The following is a 12,848-nucleotide window of genomic DNA, read 5'->3' on the forward strand; positions in this document are numbered from 1 at the left end:
ACATGATAGTTTTTACAAATTAAAGGTTTGTGGCAACCCTGCCTTGAGCAAGTCGACTGGTGCCATTTTTCTAACAGGCTCAGATGACGGTTAGCATTTTCTGGCATTCAAGTACTTTTTGGTTAAGGTACATACGTTGTTTTTTAGACATAATGTTATTATACACTTATTAGACTACAGTATAGTGTAAACATAACATTTATTAGTACCGGAAAACCAAACAATTCTTGTAACTCACTTTATTGCAGTGGTCTGAGACCAAACCTGCAATATCTCCAAGGTATGCCTCTATTTTCCAACCATAAATCACAATAAACATCAAAATAAGATCCAGAGGGAAGTATTAAATACTGAGTTAAGCTCTACTTTGCCTCTCTGAAAGTCATCAAAGAATTTTTACTCTTTGTGAATGAAATCCAAGTGTACATACATTCAATTATATATGTTTTAGGAGGTATAAAGAATGACAATGAAATGGGAAATTTGAATTCACCCCACTGAATTTGTCCAAAATGATCAAAATAACAACTTCTGATTAAGAAGGTTACTACTTTATTTACCCAGACAGCTAAAGACTGGAAGAGAATGATACTTGAAACATCACAGGAAGACAGATTTTACTTGACATGACTCTTAGTAGAAAATGAACCTAGCAGCATTCTTAAATTATATTAAATTTAAAAAGCTCAGGGTGCCCAAAACAAATTCTACGTATGAAAATATTTTTTTTATCAGACAAGCATTTAACAAGTATAATTTACTTTTTACCAAAATTACTGCCACAGACAGGCAGTCAAATAAGTGTTCACTTACATTTTCTTTGGCTTGTTGGTGTCCCTCTCCCATATTTCTTAAACTGGACAAATACAGTTTTTCCAAGTTGTTTATTTTCTGAGCTTGTGATTCTTCCCATTCTGTCCTCAGTGCCTCTGCCAAACGAGTAAATTGCCGATTTCTCCTCTGTTTTATATCTTCTCTTCTCTGTAAAGCAATATCCCTTTCCTGTTCTCTAACCTGAAGAATGAATATTTAACAGATTATATGAAAAAGAGTATTTAAACTTTTTTGAAAAGCTATTTGGAAACAGAAATTTAAATGAATTCTCTTTAGGTTTATCAATTCTCCTGAATATTCATACTGTATTAGATAAGCTCTATATAAAGCAAAAAACATCTAAGTGATATAGAAAATAACTAAAATTTCAAGACATCTACAGTTTCCTAAATGATTAGCTATTATACCCCCAAGCCCTAATGGTACTGCCATTATCATTCTAGTAATCTAATTTAAGAGGCTAAAATGGTTACGCTTAATTCAACAAAATCTATAGCCCAGGTAAATATAGATAAGAGCTATAGAACTCCCTATCTGTGGTACATAATCCCCAATTCTAGGCAGAATGGCACCTAAAACATGCTCCACAAAGACTTAACTAACCTACTCTAAAGACTTCTAGAAAAAAACTACAACTTAATACATTTGTTCCAGCAGCTAATAATCTTACAGTAAGTCTCCTTCAGAGTCATTCTAATCGTCATCAGTCACACATCCTTTAAAAAATATTTAAAGAACTACCTTCCAATAATTATTGAGTCAAATCACCTCTATCCTGAAACTCTTCTTCAATCTATTTACCACTTCAATCTATTTTTCAAATGTTCCAAAACTAGTTAGTATGCAAGAACCAGGGCTCTTGTACAGACAGAAAAAGGTTTTTAAATGCAACATTTTATTTAGAACACTCTAACGTAAAAAATACTAATAATTTGGGGAAGACAAAGAATTTGAAGCTTGGTTCATAAATCTTACCTGTAGCAATCTTAGTTTTCGTCTTCTTTCATAATCTTCTTTTAAAATGAAGGCTTCCTCATTAGGACTCAATCTCATTTTGCCAGCATTCACTACCTTTCTTTTCATTTCTGTGTTCTTTAAATATAAAGGTTCTGAATTTTTAGAAAGGAAAAATGTCTATTAAAATAGGGTAGCAAAGATAATTTAAAAAATATATATATTAATATATTTGATAGGTAAAGGGCTATATACGTGCAAATAAAATAATCTGGGTAAACAAAGTCCAACTTATTTACAAATATCAATTATTAATTCAGCACTTAAATCAGTGGTTCTCAGATAGATGGGAAGGGGTTAAGTGGAGGATCATCAGAATTACTTGAAAAAAAATATCCCCATCTACAGCAGATTATTGATTACCTAGAATATCTGGGACCGGACTTATTCCTGATTGGGATTTCCAGTTTGCTTAGTTTAAATGTAAAAAAAAAAAAAAAAAGCACAACAATTTAAAAAGACGTGTCAGGCCCTGGCCGATTTGGCTCAGCGGTTGAGCATTGGCCTGCGGTCCAGAGAGACCCGGGTTCAGTTCCCGCTAAGAGCATGTACCACGGTTGCAGCTTGTACCTGGCCCTGGGTGGGTCATGTAGGAGGCAGCCACTCGATGTGTCCCTTTCACGTCGATGTTTTTTTCTCTCTCTCTTTTCCTCTCTCTCCCTCCCACTCTATCTGAACAAGAAATGGAAAAATGTCCTCAAGTGAGGATAAAAATAAATAAAATAAAAAGACGTGTCAGCACAGAATAAATGTTTTCACAATTACAATTTAACACTTCAATAACTTGTTCATAACCAGCAAGACTGCTGGTAACTGCCAAGGGCTCCTGGTCCCTAGGTTCAACTTCCAATCTGTTGTATACAAGTTGATCACCAAGTGTCATTGTATCATGCGGAATCACATCAACCCCTGAATAGTAAACAATTTTTCAACAATTACAATGGTGTGATTTTAAAATAAATAATCATTTAAAAATCCTCTTGGAATAATTCTGTTTTTTGGATAAGCTGATTGTTTAGATTTCCAGTTCTATTTTTCTAGTGGTACTGTTTATACTCAGTGTTCTCACCCTCCTCCCTAGTTTAACATGCCCCGATTTGGGGGAGTCTGCTAGAAAGAAATGGAAAGAACATAAGAATCTGTAAGTTTCTATAACTTGAAAACTCTCCTCAGGTCATTCTGATATGTTCTAGTTCCAAAAATTTTGATATGTCAAAATGATATGTCATTTCCAAAAATTCTGAGTATTCACCATTTCTTCTGCTAGCAGGCTATAGAAAACAAACATACATTTGTTATTTTTACCTAGATGTGATAGAAAAACTGCTTTCTCTTGTATATAACTTTAAATTTTTAAAAACTTATTTGGAAATAATTTCAGACTTAGAATTCCCATACACCCTTTCCCCAGGTTCTCTAAATGTTAACAGCTCACATAATCACAGCACAATAATCAAAACCAGGCAAGTAACACTGGCATGATACTTTTAACTAATCTACAGAAAAAGTTAAAATCTTCAAATTTCATCAATTGTTCCACTAATGACCATTTTCTGGACCAGGACCCAATCCAAGAAAAATACATTACATTTGATTATTGTGGTACTCCACAGATACCAAGGTGGGATTAAACCCACAAAGATTTTATTAGGGGAAGTGCCCTTATCAGGAACAATGGGGAGAGAGCTGGTAAAAGCTGGGAACACTTCAGACTTCCACGCAAATCTGACACTAGTCAAAGATAGAGGTAAGCTGGGTAGATGCCTCCTAAATGGCCATGCAATCTAAGGAAGGTTCACCAAGACCTTTGGGGAATCCTCAGGCTAACGTCCCTTGTTTCTCAGAACAGGCCTGCTATGCTCAGTTATTGGCAAGGCTCTGTCCTTGGCTAGGAGCAGCCCATGGGAAGCATCCACGCAAACTAACTTTAGAATGCAGATGCTTCACATCCTCATGGCTGCGGAGGTTGTCACTTCTCCTTCAACTCCTCTTATCTGGGGCAGTTCTTCAGCCTGTCTTTCTTCTCAAGATATTGACATTTTTGAAGAATACTGGCCAGTTATTTTATAGAACGTCCCTCAATTTAGATTTGTTTGATCTTTTCTTGTGGTCAGTATAACGTTATGCCTTTTTGGCAAGAACAACACAGAAGTGATAATAATGCACCCTTCTCAGTGCATCACATCAGGAGGTAAATGAGGTTAACCGGTCTTACTACAGGCCATGTAAATTTTGAGCAAATGGTTAAGGTGGTATCTACATACCAGGTTTCTACTTTTCCTTTGTAAGTATCTGGTGGAGACATAGTTGAGGCTATGTAAATATCATGTTGCTCATCAAACTTCTGCCCACTAAGTTTAGTATCCATTGATGATTGCTGTCTGAAACAATTACTGTGCTGGTTATGAAAAGGCATTTTCAGTTTCCATTATTCCCGCTACACTCATATTTGGAAACCTACTGTAAGGAAGTGTTTCCCTTGCTCCTTCACGTGTTCATATCAACATGGACTTTTAAATTCTATGTATTATTGTTACCCAATAAGAGAGATTACTGTTTATCTTGCAAGATTTTGTTCAGATTAAATGGCACCTGACACAACATAATTACAAAATTAATTCTAGCCTTAGAAATCTGGGTTCAGGACCCAACACTGCAACTTAAAGCAGGAACACACTGGCCAAGTCACTTTAGTCTGCTTTTCATAAACTATACAGTAGGAGTAGTATCTACCCCAACCGCTTGTTCTGATGATTATGTGACTTAATGAATATGGAACCACCAAATGTTTTCTAAGTATTAAAGACTCGAACGTTCCCCAGCGTTTTAAAAGCTCAGTTTGGGGCAGGACTTAATACCTGAGAAATAAAAGGTGGAGACACCAAAAAAGAGCACGCTTGTCCGCATGAAACGATCCCAGGCGGTGCTCTTAAACGGCTACCAGGTTTCAGGCCGCCAGGCGATCTTGGGGCTACGGCGGGCAGGACGCACGGGAAGAGTGCGTAGCAGCAGCAGGAACTCGGAATTTCCGGGGCGCCGAGCGGCCCGACCCCGGGAGAGGCGCAAAGCCACACGCGACAAGGCCCAGGACAGCCTCGCGCACGAGCGGGCGGGCCTGCTTGGGCCCCGGAGCTCCTTACAGCCGCAAGCCCACCCGAGCCAGGGAAAGCGGCCCGCCGAGGCGTTCGCCCGCTTCCTCCCCAGCACATTCCCAGCTCCCTGGCTTCCGGGAGCCGTGCACGCCCTGGGGCGCGGGGAAGCCGGCGCGTCCGTCACTCACCTGAGAACCGGGAGCCGGAAGCCAAGAAACGCAGTTCAGACGGGGAAGGCCCGGGAGGCCGCCGCCGATCAGCTTCCCAACAGCCGTTCGTGCGCCTGCGGAGCGGCCATCGCCGAGCTGCCGTCATTTCCGTCATTCAAACCGCCCGCCAATGGCGGGGCCAAACCGCGGGAACGTGCCTGGTCCCGCCTCCCCGGGGGCCGCCGGACGGCCGCGCCGGAAGAGCCCGCGCACGCGCACGTTCACAGGCACGCGCCGGCTGCTACGTAGAGCCCCATTATTTCTCATACTGCGGCTCTGAACTTGCCCTTTCTCTCTCTCTCAACATGCTCATTTCACAGGTCGGGAGACAGAGGTCCAGAACGGGGAAGATACTTGTCCAGAGCCATAAGGCCGGCTTTAGTCTTAAGTCACCATCCTGAAGATGCGTTGGGATTTGCATCCTTTTGTGTGCTGACTGCACAATTCGTTTGGTACGATTATGCTAGTTTCCGATTGCTTTCTTTAAAGGCCTCCAGCCCGCACGACAGCGAACCAGAGCCTGATACCCTGTGCCTCCAGAGGTCTGACACACCTAGAATTTGGCAAGGATTTATTTGCTTTAAATAACCTTTAATCACAAAGGGAATGAGTACAGTTTTATATTTATTGAGCATCGATTATGTGCCCAGTACAGTGTGATACGTGCAGGGTAGACAAAGGTATATGAATTATGGCTATTACCCTAGATTTTGTAGTCTGATTAAGCATACTAGGAGTCAAAGGATTAGAAAACGAGGAGTAGGGGAGAGGGAAGTTGCTGGCCTGATCAGATCTGGCTTCCTCCTGCGGAAGAGGCCAGAGGGAGAGAAGACTGAAGGCAGGGGCACCAATTAGGAGACTGCTGCAGGCAGTGAGAGATGATCACCCTGAGAATGGAGACAAGTGGGTAGGTTTAAGAGACAAATAAGATGCCAAACATTAAGAATTGGTAGTTACACAAGCACGAAAGTCAAAGGAAAGAAATCAACCTTAATTCCCAATTCTGTATTTGGCAACTAAGTGGATGGGGATAATATCCTACTAGAACCCAGGAAGAAAAACAGGTTTGGGAGAGGACTTAATTAGTTAAGCTTTGAATATTTTTATTTTGTGCTGTTTATGGGATATTTAGAGAAAGGAATAAATTGCAAAAATAATTAGGAGGCAAAATTAGCATTAGTAACAATGTGACATTGAGGGAAAGGGAGAGTGAAGTTAACCTCACAGGCTTGGGAGTAATGTTGTTGAAGGTACTATCAATCAAGAAAGAAATCAGAAGTGGGAGTCAGTAAAGTGGCAAGGTGATGAGATCAGCTCTGGACATGTTGAACTTCACATGCCTATGGAGTGTCCACTGATGTATAGTAAACAGATAAATATAATGGTAGCCCACATCTTAGTAATACTTGACCTGCCCTCTTCATAGGGTAGTTGTAAGACTCAAGATGCATGAATCATATGAGAGCACTTTGTAAACTCTAAAGAGGTAGTTCAACAACTATTTTATTTTTTCTGTCCAGCACCTTTCTGCCCTTTTCTGGTGCAGACTCAGCCCTCCAGACTACAGGGATAGACATGTGACCCAGACTGGGCAGATCTTAGTTCTCTATATCCCTTGCTACTGGGATGACCAAGGGATGGGTACATAATCACAACTGGGTCAATCAGAATTTTCTTTTCCTGAGCCATGAGGGATAGATATTTTTCTCTTTGGGTTAATATTAAGATATGAAATTGGTGCTTCCCCAAATGATCCACCATGTGGACTCCCATAAACTGATCTGGAAGAGTCTGACATTCAGCAAGGAACACACAGGGAGAATCCCGACAGCATTCAGGTCCCTAAATCTAACTGTCCCTGATGTCAGTTACTGACCGGAGCCATTAAATCACCCCCTTTTACTTAAGCTGCTTTGAATAGAAGTTTCTCTTTTTTGCAAATTAAAAGAAGATGTAGGTTTACATATATATATTTACATATATATTTTTTAACAATTCTTTTTACTGGTTTTAAAGAGAGAGGAAGGGAGACGGAGAGAGAGAGAAAGAAAGAAAGAAACATCTATCAGCTGCCCTGTTCACACCCCTTACTGGAGGATTGAGCCATCAACCCAGGCATGTGTCCTGACTGAGAATCAGCTGGTGACCTCTTGGTGCATGGGATGACTCTCAACCAACTGAGCCACACCAACCAGGACTGTAGGTTTATATTTAAATTCTCACAAACAAACAACATCTGGGCATCTTGGGAAATACTACAGAATAAAAGTTAAGATCTTGGACCTAGAGTCCAACTGCCTGGATTTAAATGTCTGGCTTAGCAACTCTGACCTTGAGCTAGTTCCTGAACCTCCCGAAAAGTCAGTTTTCTCATCTTTAAAGGGGATGTAGTAATAGTACTTGAAAAGTTATTGGGAGGTTTTAAGCTCTTAAGACAGTGTCTGGCATACAGTGTGCAATACATGTTATCTTTTTTGGCTATTGTTTTCACACATTCATATTAGACTACAGGAGGCAAAAAAAACCCAAACCCTTTTAAATGTGTTTATTGGCGTTTTGGGTTTAATTTTTAATTAGGTTCTTTTGTACTTTATAGGCCTAGGGAGAAGTATGTATGTTAATTTTCTAGTACTATTATGACACTAGGAATTAATGTTAATAAACAGTTATCAAGAGGAAGAGTTGGTGTGGCTCACTGGTTGAGTGTTGACACATGCACCAAGAGACCTGCTGGTTTGATTCCCGGCCAGGGCACATGCCCAGGTTGTGGGCCAAAACTCTAGTGGGGGCATGCAGGAGGCAGCCAACTGATGTTCTTTCTCATTGATGTTTCTTTTTTTTTTTTTCTCCTCACCCGAGGATATTTTTATATTTATCTTCAGACAGAGTGGGAGGGAGGGAGAGAGAGAGAGAGAGAGAGAAACATCTATGTGAGGGAGACACGTCAACTGCTTGCCACCCACACTACCCCAACCAGGGCTGGGGACAAACTGCAACCGAGGCTTGTGCCCTTGGCTGGAATTGAACCCGGGATTCTGGTCTGCAGGCCAACACTCTAACCTAAGCTAAGCCAAACCGGCCAGGGCTCTCATCAATGTTCCTCTCTCTAAAATCAATAAAGGGAATAAAAAGAAAAGATGTTTAGTTTAAAAAAAAAAAAAAAAGAGGAAGAGTTGCCCCTAGGCAGTAATGACTTTAGTGTGACTGTTCACCATGTAATGCTGCCTCATCTCAAAATGCAACTGAAGCCATTAAGATTGGAACCTTTAAGATGTTTCTTTGATTGTCACGGTTTCACTGTTTTGAGTCCACTTTCATCTTTATCCATATCTAATAAGAGGAACTGACATTAAAGTGGGGAGAGGGAGGCTCAATAATTCTCACGTATAAAATCCAGAAGAAAGGACATCTCTGCAAGAACGGAAGCAAACTTCCATCTGACCAACTGCCACCGCCCTCTTTCTCTCTGCCATAAACACCACAAGACTTTAAAAGGTGATAGCATCTCAGTAGGATAAGTTAGAGCTGCTACCAAGGGTGAGATAAGAGTGCCCAGCAAGAGCCCTGGCCGGGGGCTAGGTTGGTTGGCGCATTATCCCGTATACAAAAACATTTTGGGTTTGATTCCTGGTCAGGGCACATACTCGGGTTTGATACTGGGTCAGAGCACGTCGGAAAGGCAACCAGTCGATGTTTCTCACATTGATGTTTCTATCTCTCTCCCTTCCTTTCTTTTAAAAAAAACCAAACAATAAAAATATATCCTCGGGTGAGGATTAAAAAATAAAGAGAGTGCCCAGCAGGAGAGAAAAAGGTGCTGGGAAAGGCTTTTAAAGCTATAAATATCTTTTTAAAGGTGTGTGGATAGGTCTGCAGATGGGGTGGAATTAGGCCATTTATTTAAAGACAGTGAGAAATGAGGAAAGAGAATGGGAAAATTAATTGATTTTGTTTCACCTTTTAAATATTTTTCATCACATTGCTAATATGATATTTATTAATATTTATTAAGCCATAATAAGTGACTCTGAGTCACAAACTTAAAAAAACTTAAAAAAAACAAAAAGGAGGGAAAAAGGAAATTATTTACAACCCAGAAAAGTGTGTAGCAGTTGGGAAGGATGGCTGGGGTGGGGAAGAGTTTCACAGCCGTAGTCAGAAGATGTGAATTTGAGCATCTGCTTGATCAAGTTACTTTCTCGGAGGCTCAATCTCTGTCTTTAAAATGGGGATAAAAATACCCCACATTTATTGGGCATTCTATGTGCCAGGAACATTACATACCCATCATATCTTATAGAGCAGTTGTAAAGACCAAACAGAAAAAGTTCTAAGTATCCTACACAGAGGCATATAAATCAGTATAATAGATCGTACTATGATTTGGCCACCAGCACAGACTCTGGGCAGGCAACTCACTGCAGTTTCTCTGTTACTGCCCTTTGACCTGCTTTAACTGATCCAGCTTTTACATAACGTGAAGCAGCACTATGGGGTCAGAGTTCTCATCACCCAGAATGATTTCCATTTACCTGAGAACATAACACGAATCTACATCCTTGCTACCCTAGGTGTGGTTGAGGACCAGATGTGTCCTCAGCACCTGGGAGCTTGTAAGAAATGCACTTTCAGGCCCCACGCAGAGCTGTTGAACCAGTTTGTCTGCGTTTGAAGTAGCTCTGCAGGCAGTTCGTCCACACGTTCAAGTGGGAGAAGAAGCAGACCCACGTGAGGTAAGTTTAGGAGAGGGTAACAGGGTAGAAAAGGGGAGGCATGTGAGTCATAATATGAATAGTAACAGAGGCAGATCATGCCACCATTCAAACAAGGATAGTGCTTTCTTTTATTAAGGTAGACCTTGGCCATTTGTGGTATAGGTGTGAGGTGTGGTAGAAGAGTATACTGGATTTGGAGTTTTATCCCAGCTCTGCCACTTACTAATTTAGAAAACCAGTCACTTTCCTCACCTATAAAATGGGGACTATAATATCTATAATTTACATGAAGCATTGAGCACAGAACAGAGAACCCATTGTTCTTTTCATCTCCCTTGAGGGAGAGTGTCCAGAAGAGTAATAATATGATGGATTGGTGTAATCTTTATGATATATCATATTTCTCTTCTTGGGAGCTCTCACCCAGAGACCTGGGGTGTATCTGTATACTGGGCATTTTAACAAGGTGCTACTTCTCCATTTATAAGTATTTTGGGTGCATTGTGTTCATTCACTGAATATTCAGTGAGCATTTACTAAGTGCCAGTACTTTGGTTGAGAATACAGTGATTAACAAGATGTTGAGGATACAGCAATGTGCATGACAGACATGGTCCTGACCTCAAAAAGGCAGTGCAGATGTGAACGGGCTCTTACAAGATCGAGTGCTAACTGCAGTAGCCTGTTCACGCCTTACACACCTGTGTACTCAGCCCATGCCCTGTTCGAGCCTAAAGTGGGGTTCCCACATAACTGGTGAACTGAGGGCTAGGATTAGAAGGAAGGGGGCAAGGACTATTGAGACAATCGACGGCTCTGCTATAGCAGGGATCCAGACATATGGTAAACACTCTAAGGTTTCCAGAAAGGAGGAATTCCAGGTATAAATCTTTAGCTCCAGGAGGAAGACAGGAGGGGTATTCTAACAATTTCAAAGGCAGCAGTGTCTTGATAATATAATGCACATGGTATTGCGTGTTGATGGTGTAAAATATTTATTTAAATGATTGTAGTTTGGTTAAACAGGCATATTGAAGGGAATTCTGCTCTTCTAGAACACTGCCAAGCACAGCTGACAATACATTTATGTTTGCTTCGGTGTCTGTACGTTTGGACTTTTTTCCCCTCAGCATTTCAGAAAGTGGAGACATAGGACACATCTCTCAGCCAGAGGATCCTCGATAAGCATTCCCACCCTGCTTAAATCTACGGGGCTTCTCTGCTACATAATCCATCAACTCCAAATGTCTCTTAATAGCTTTCCATATCCTCCAGAATACGGCACTAAAAAGAGAAGAGCTCAGGGTTTGAGTTTATTGCTAATAGTTTTGAGCCCTAATTTCTTTATTTGTAACAGGAATAATAATATTCGCCATGCCAAATTCACAGGACTGCATGACAGTCAAACAAAATGATGCCTCTGAAAGCACTTTGTAAACCGCCAAGTACTATGCAAACATTATTATTATCATGGTGCTCTTCCCCAGCCAACCTTATTCCATGACACCCCTTCCACTGCTCTTCAGCAGAGCCACACCTGTGACTGTTCCTTTGCATGTCGGAGTCAGTCAGCCTGGTGGGGAAGAGAGCAGACCCTGAAGCCAGACTGCCTGGGGTCTGGATGACAGCGGTACTCTACAGGGCTGTTGCGAGGATTCAATGAGTTTCTGGTGTCTGGTCTTTAGGATGGTGCAGTAAGTGTTACCTGGTTCCTGGTGCTGCTGTCACACTTGGCGCTGTTGTGGCATGTGCTCCTCATGCCTCCATATCCTAGTTCGGGTTCACATCTGTCTCCTCCCTGAAGTCTTCTCCTACCTATGAAGTGTGACATCTAGAACCCGTATCACACAGGTTAACTATTTGTTTATTATTTGTGAGATAATTGTTCTCCCTGGTTAGATGCATTAATTCAACATTTAATGAACACCTGCTATTACCAGGCTCCTTACTAGACAATGAGAGTAAAGGAATATAAGACATGGAGCCCTCTCTCAAGATGCTCATGGCTAGTGGGAAAGATGATCTCTTTCCCATCTGTGGCCAGATGACTGACAAGACAGGCAGTTCTATAGACCGAATGTTTATGCCCCCCCAAACTCGTATATTAAATTCTAACCTTGCAATGTGATGGTGTTTGGAGGTGGGGCCTTTGGGAATGATTAGGTCATGAGGGTAGAGCCCCCCCTGACTGAATGGTATTAGTGTTCTTATAAAGGACGCCCCAAAGGCCAGGTGAGGACACAGCAGGACAGCCATCGATGAACCAGGAAGAAGGTGCTTACCAGACACCAAATCTGCTGGTGTCTTGATCTTGGACTTCCCAGCATCCAGAACTGAAAAATAAATTTCTGTTGTTTATAAACCACCCAGTTTATGGTGTTTAATACATGAATTCTTGGGGGGCACAATTCAACCCATAACTCTTCCTCTTGAAGCTAGTGCAAAGATTGTGATGTCCACAAAATGACTCTTGTTCATGTGCTCACAACTCAGGACTTCATAACATAAAACTGTAATAATGTGTGAGATTGCAAAGTGTGTGAGATTCCTTGTGTCTGACTAGTGTGGGACCAGTGTTGTGTGACTCTGAGGGTCACTTTCGTCTTCCTAGCATGTTGCTGTGCTGCTTGCTTACAATGGGATCTGGTTGTTCGGACGGATGGATCCTTAGAGTGTCAAGCCAAGTATGTGCTTGACAAGTAATGGGATACAAGTGCCCTCTCTTTATTTCCACATATCTACAACCTACCCATCTTTCAAGGCCAAGGCAGTCTTAAACATTCTAGCATCTACCATTATATTGAGCCCTGATCACCCAGGTGTTACATGGCCCAAGTGACAGAGTGGAGTTTTTACCCAGGTGTTTCTGACACTCAAGTCCATACTCTTTTCATTCCTCTCTGTTCACTTGCTGTTTTCTGCTCCACCCCAATCACTCAATAAATATTTTCTGAGTGCTTGTGGGAACACTGCTCTGGACTTTC

At 41.4% G+C, this 12,848-nt stretch overlaps 1 protein-coding gene across 1 annotated transcript in view; it reads right to left on the reverse strand.

Annotated features, from left to right (window-relative positions):
- The window catches only part of CEP295 (centrosomal protein 295), a 47,427-nt gene extending 42,196 nt beyond the window's left edge, over nt 1-5,231 (reverse strand). Inside the window, exons 1-3 of the mRNA XM_036260111.1 lie at nt 5,129-5,231; nt 1,810-1,943; nt 814-1,014 (exon numbers count right to left, since the gene is read on the reverse strand). Coding sequence (XP_036116004.1) covers nt 814-1,014; nt 1,810-1,917 — 309 coding nt within the window. The 5' untranslated portion in view covers nt 1,918-1,943; nt 5,129-5,231. The remainder of the gene's footprint in view (nt 1-813; nt 1,015-1,809; nt 1,944-5,128) is intronic.
- Between the last annotated feature and the right edge of the window lie 7,617 nt (nt 5,232-12,848).

This window comes from Molossus molossus, unplaced genomic scaffold (genome assembly GCF_014108415.1).
Source record: "Molossus molossus isolate mMolMol1 unplaced genomic scaffold, mMolMol1.p scaffold_m16_p_13, whole genome shotgun sequence".
Taxonomy (NCBI): Eukaryota; Metazoa; Chordata; class Mammalia; order Chiroptera; family Molossidae; genus Molossus; species Molossus molossus.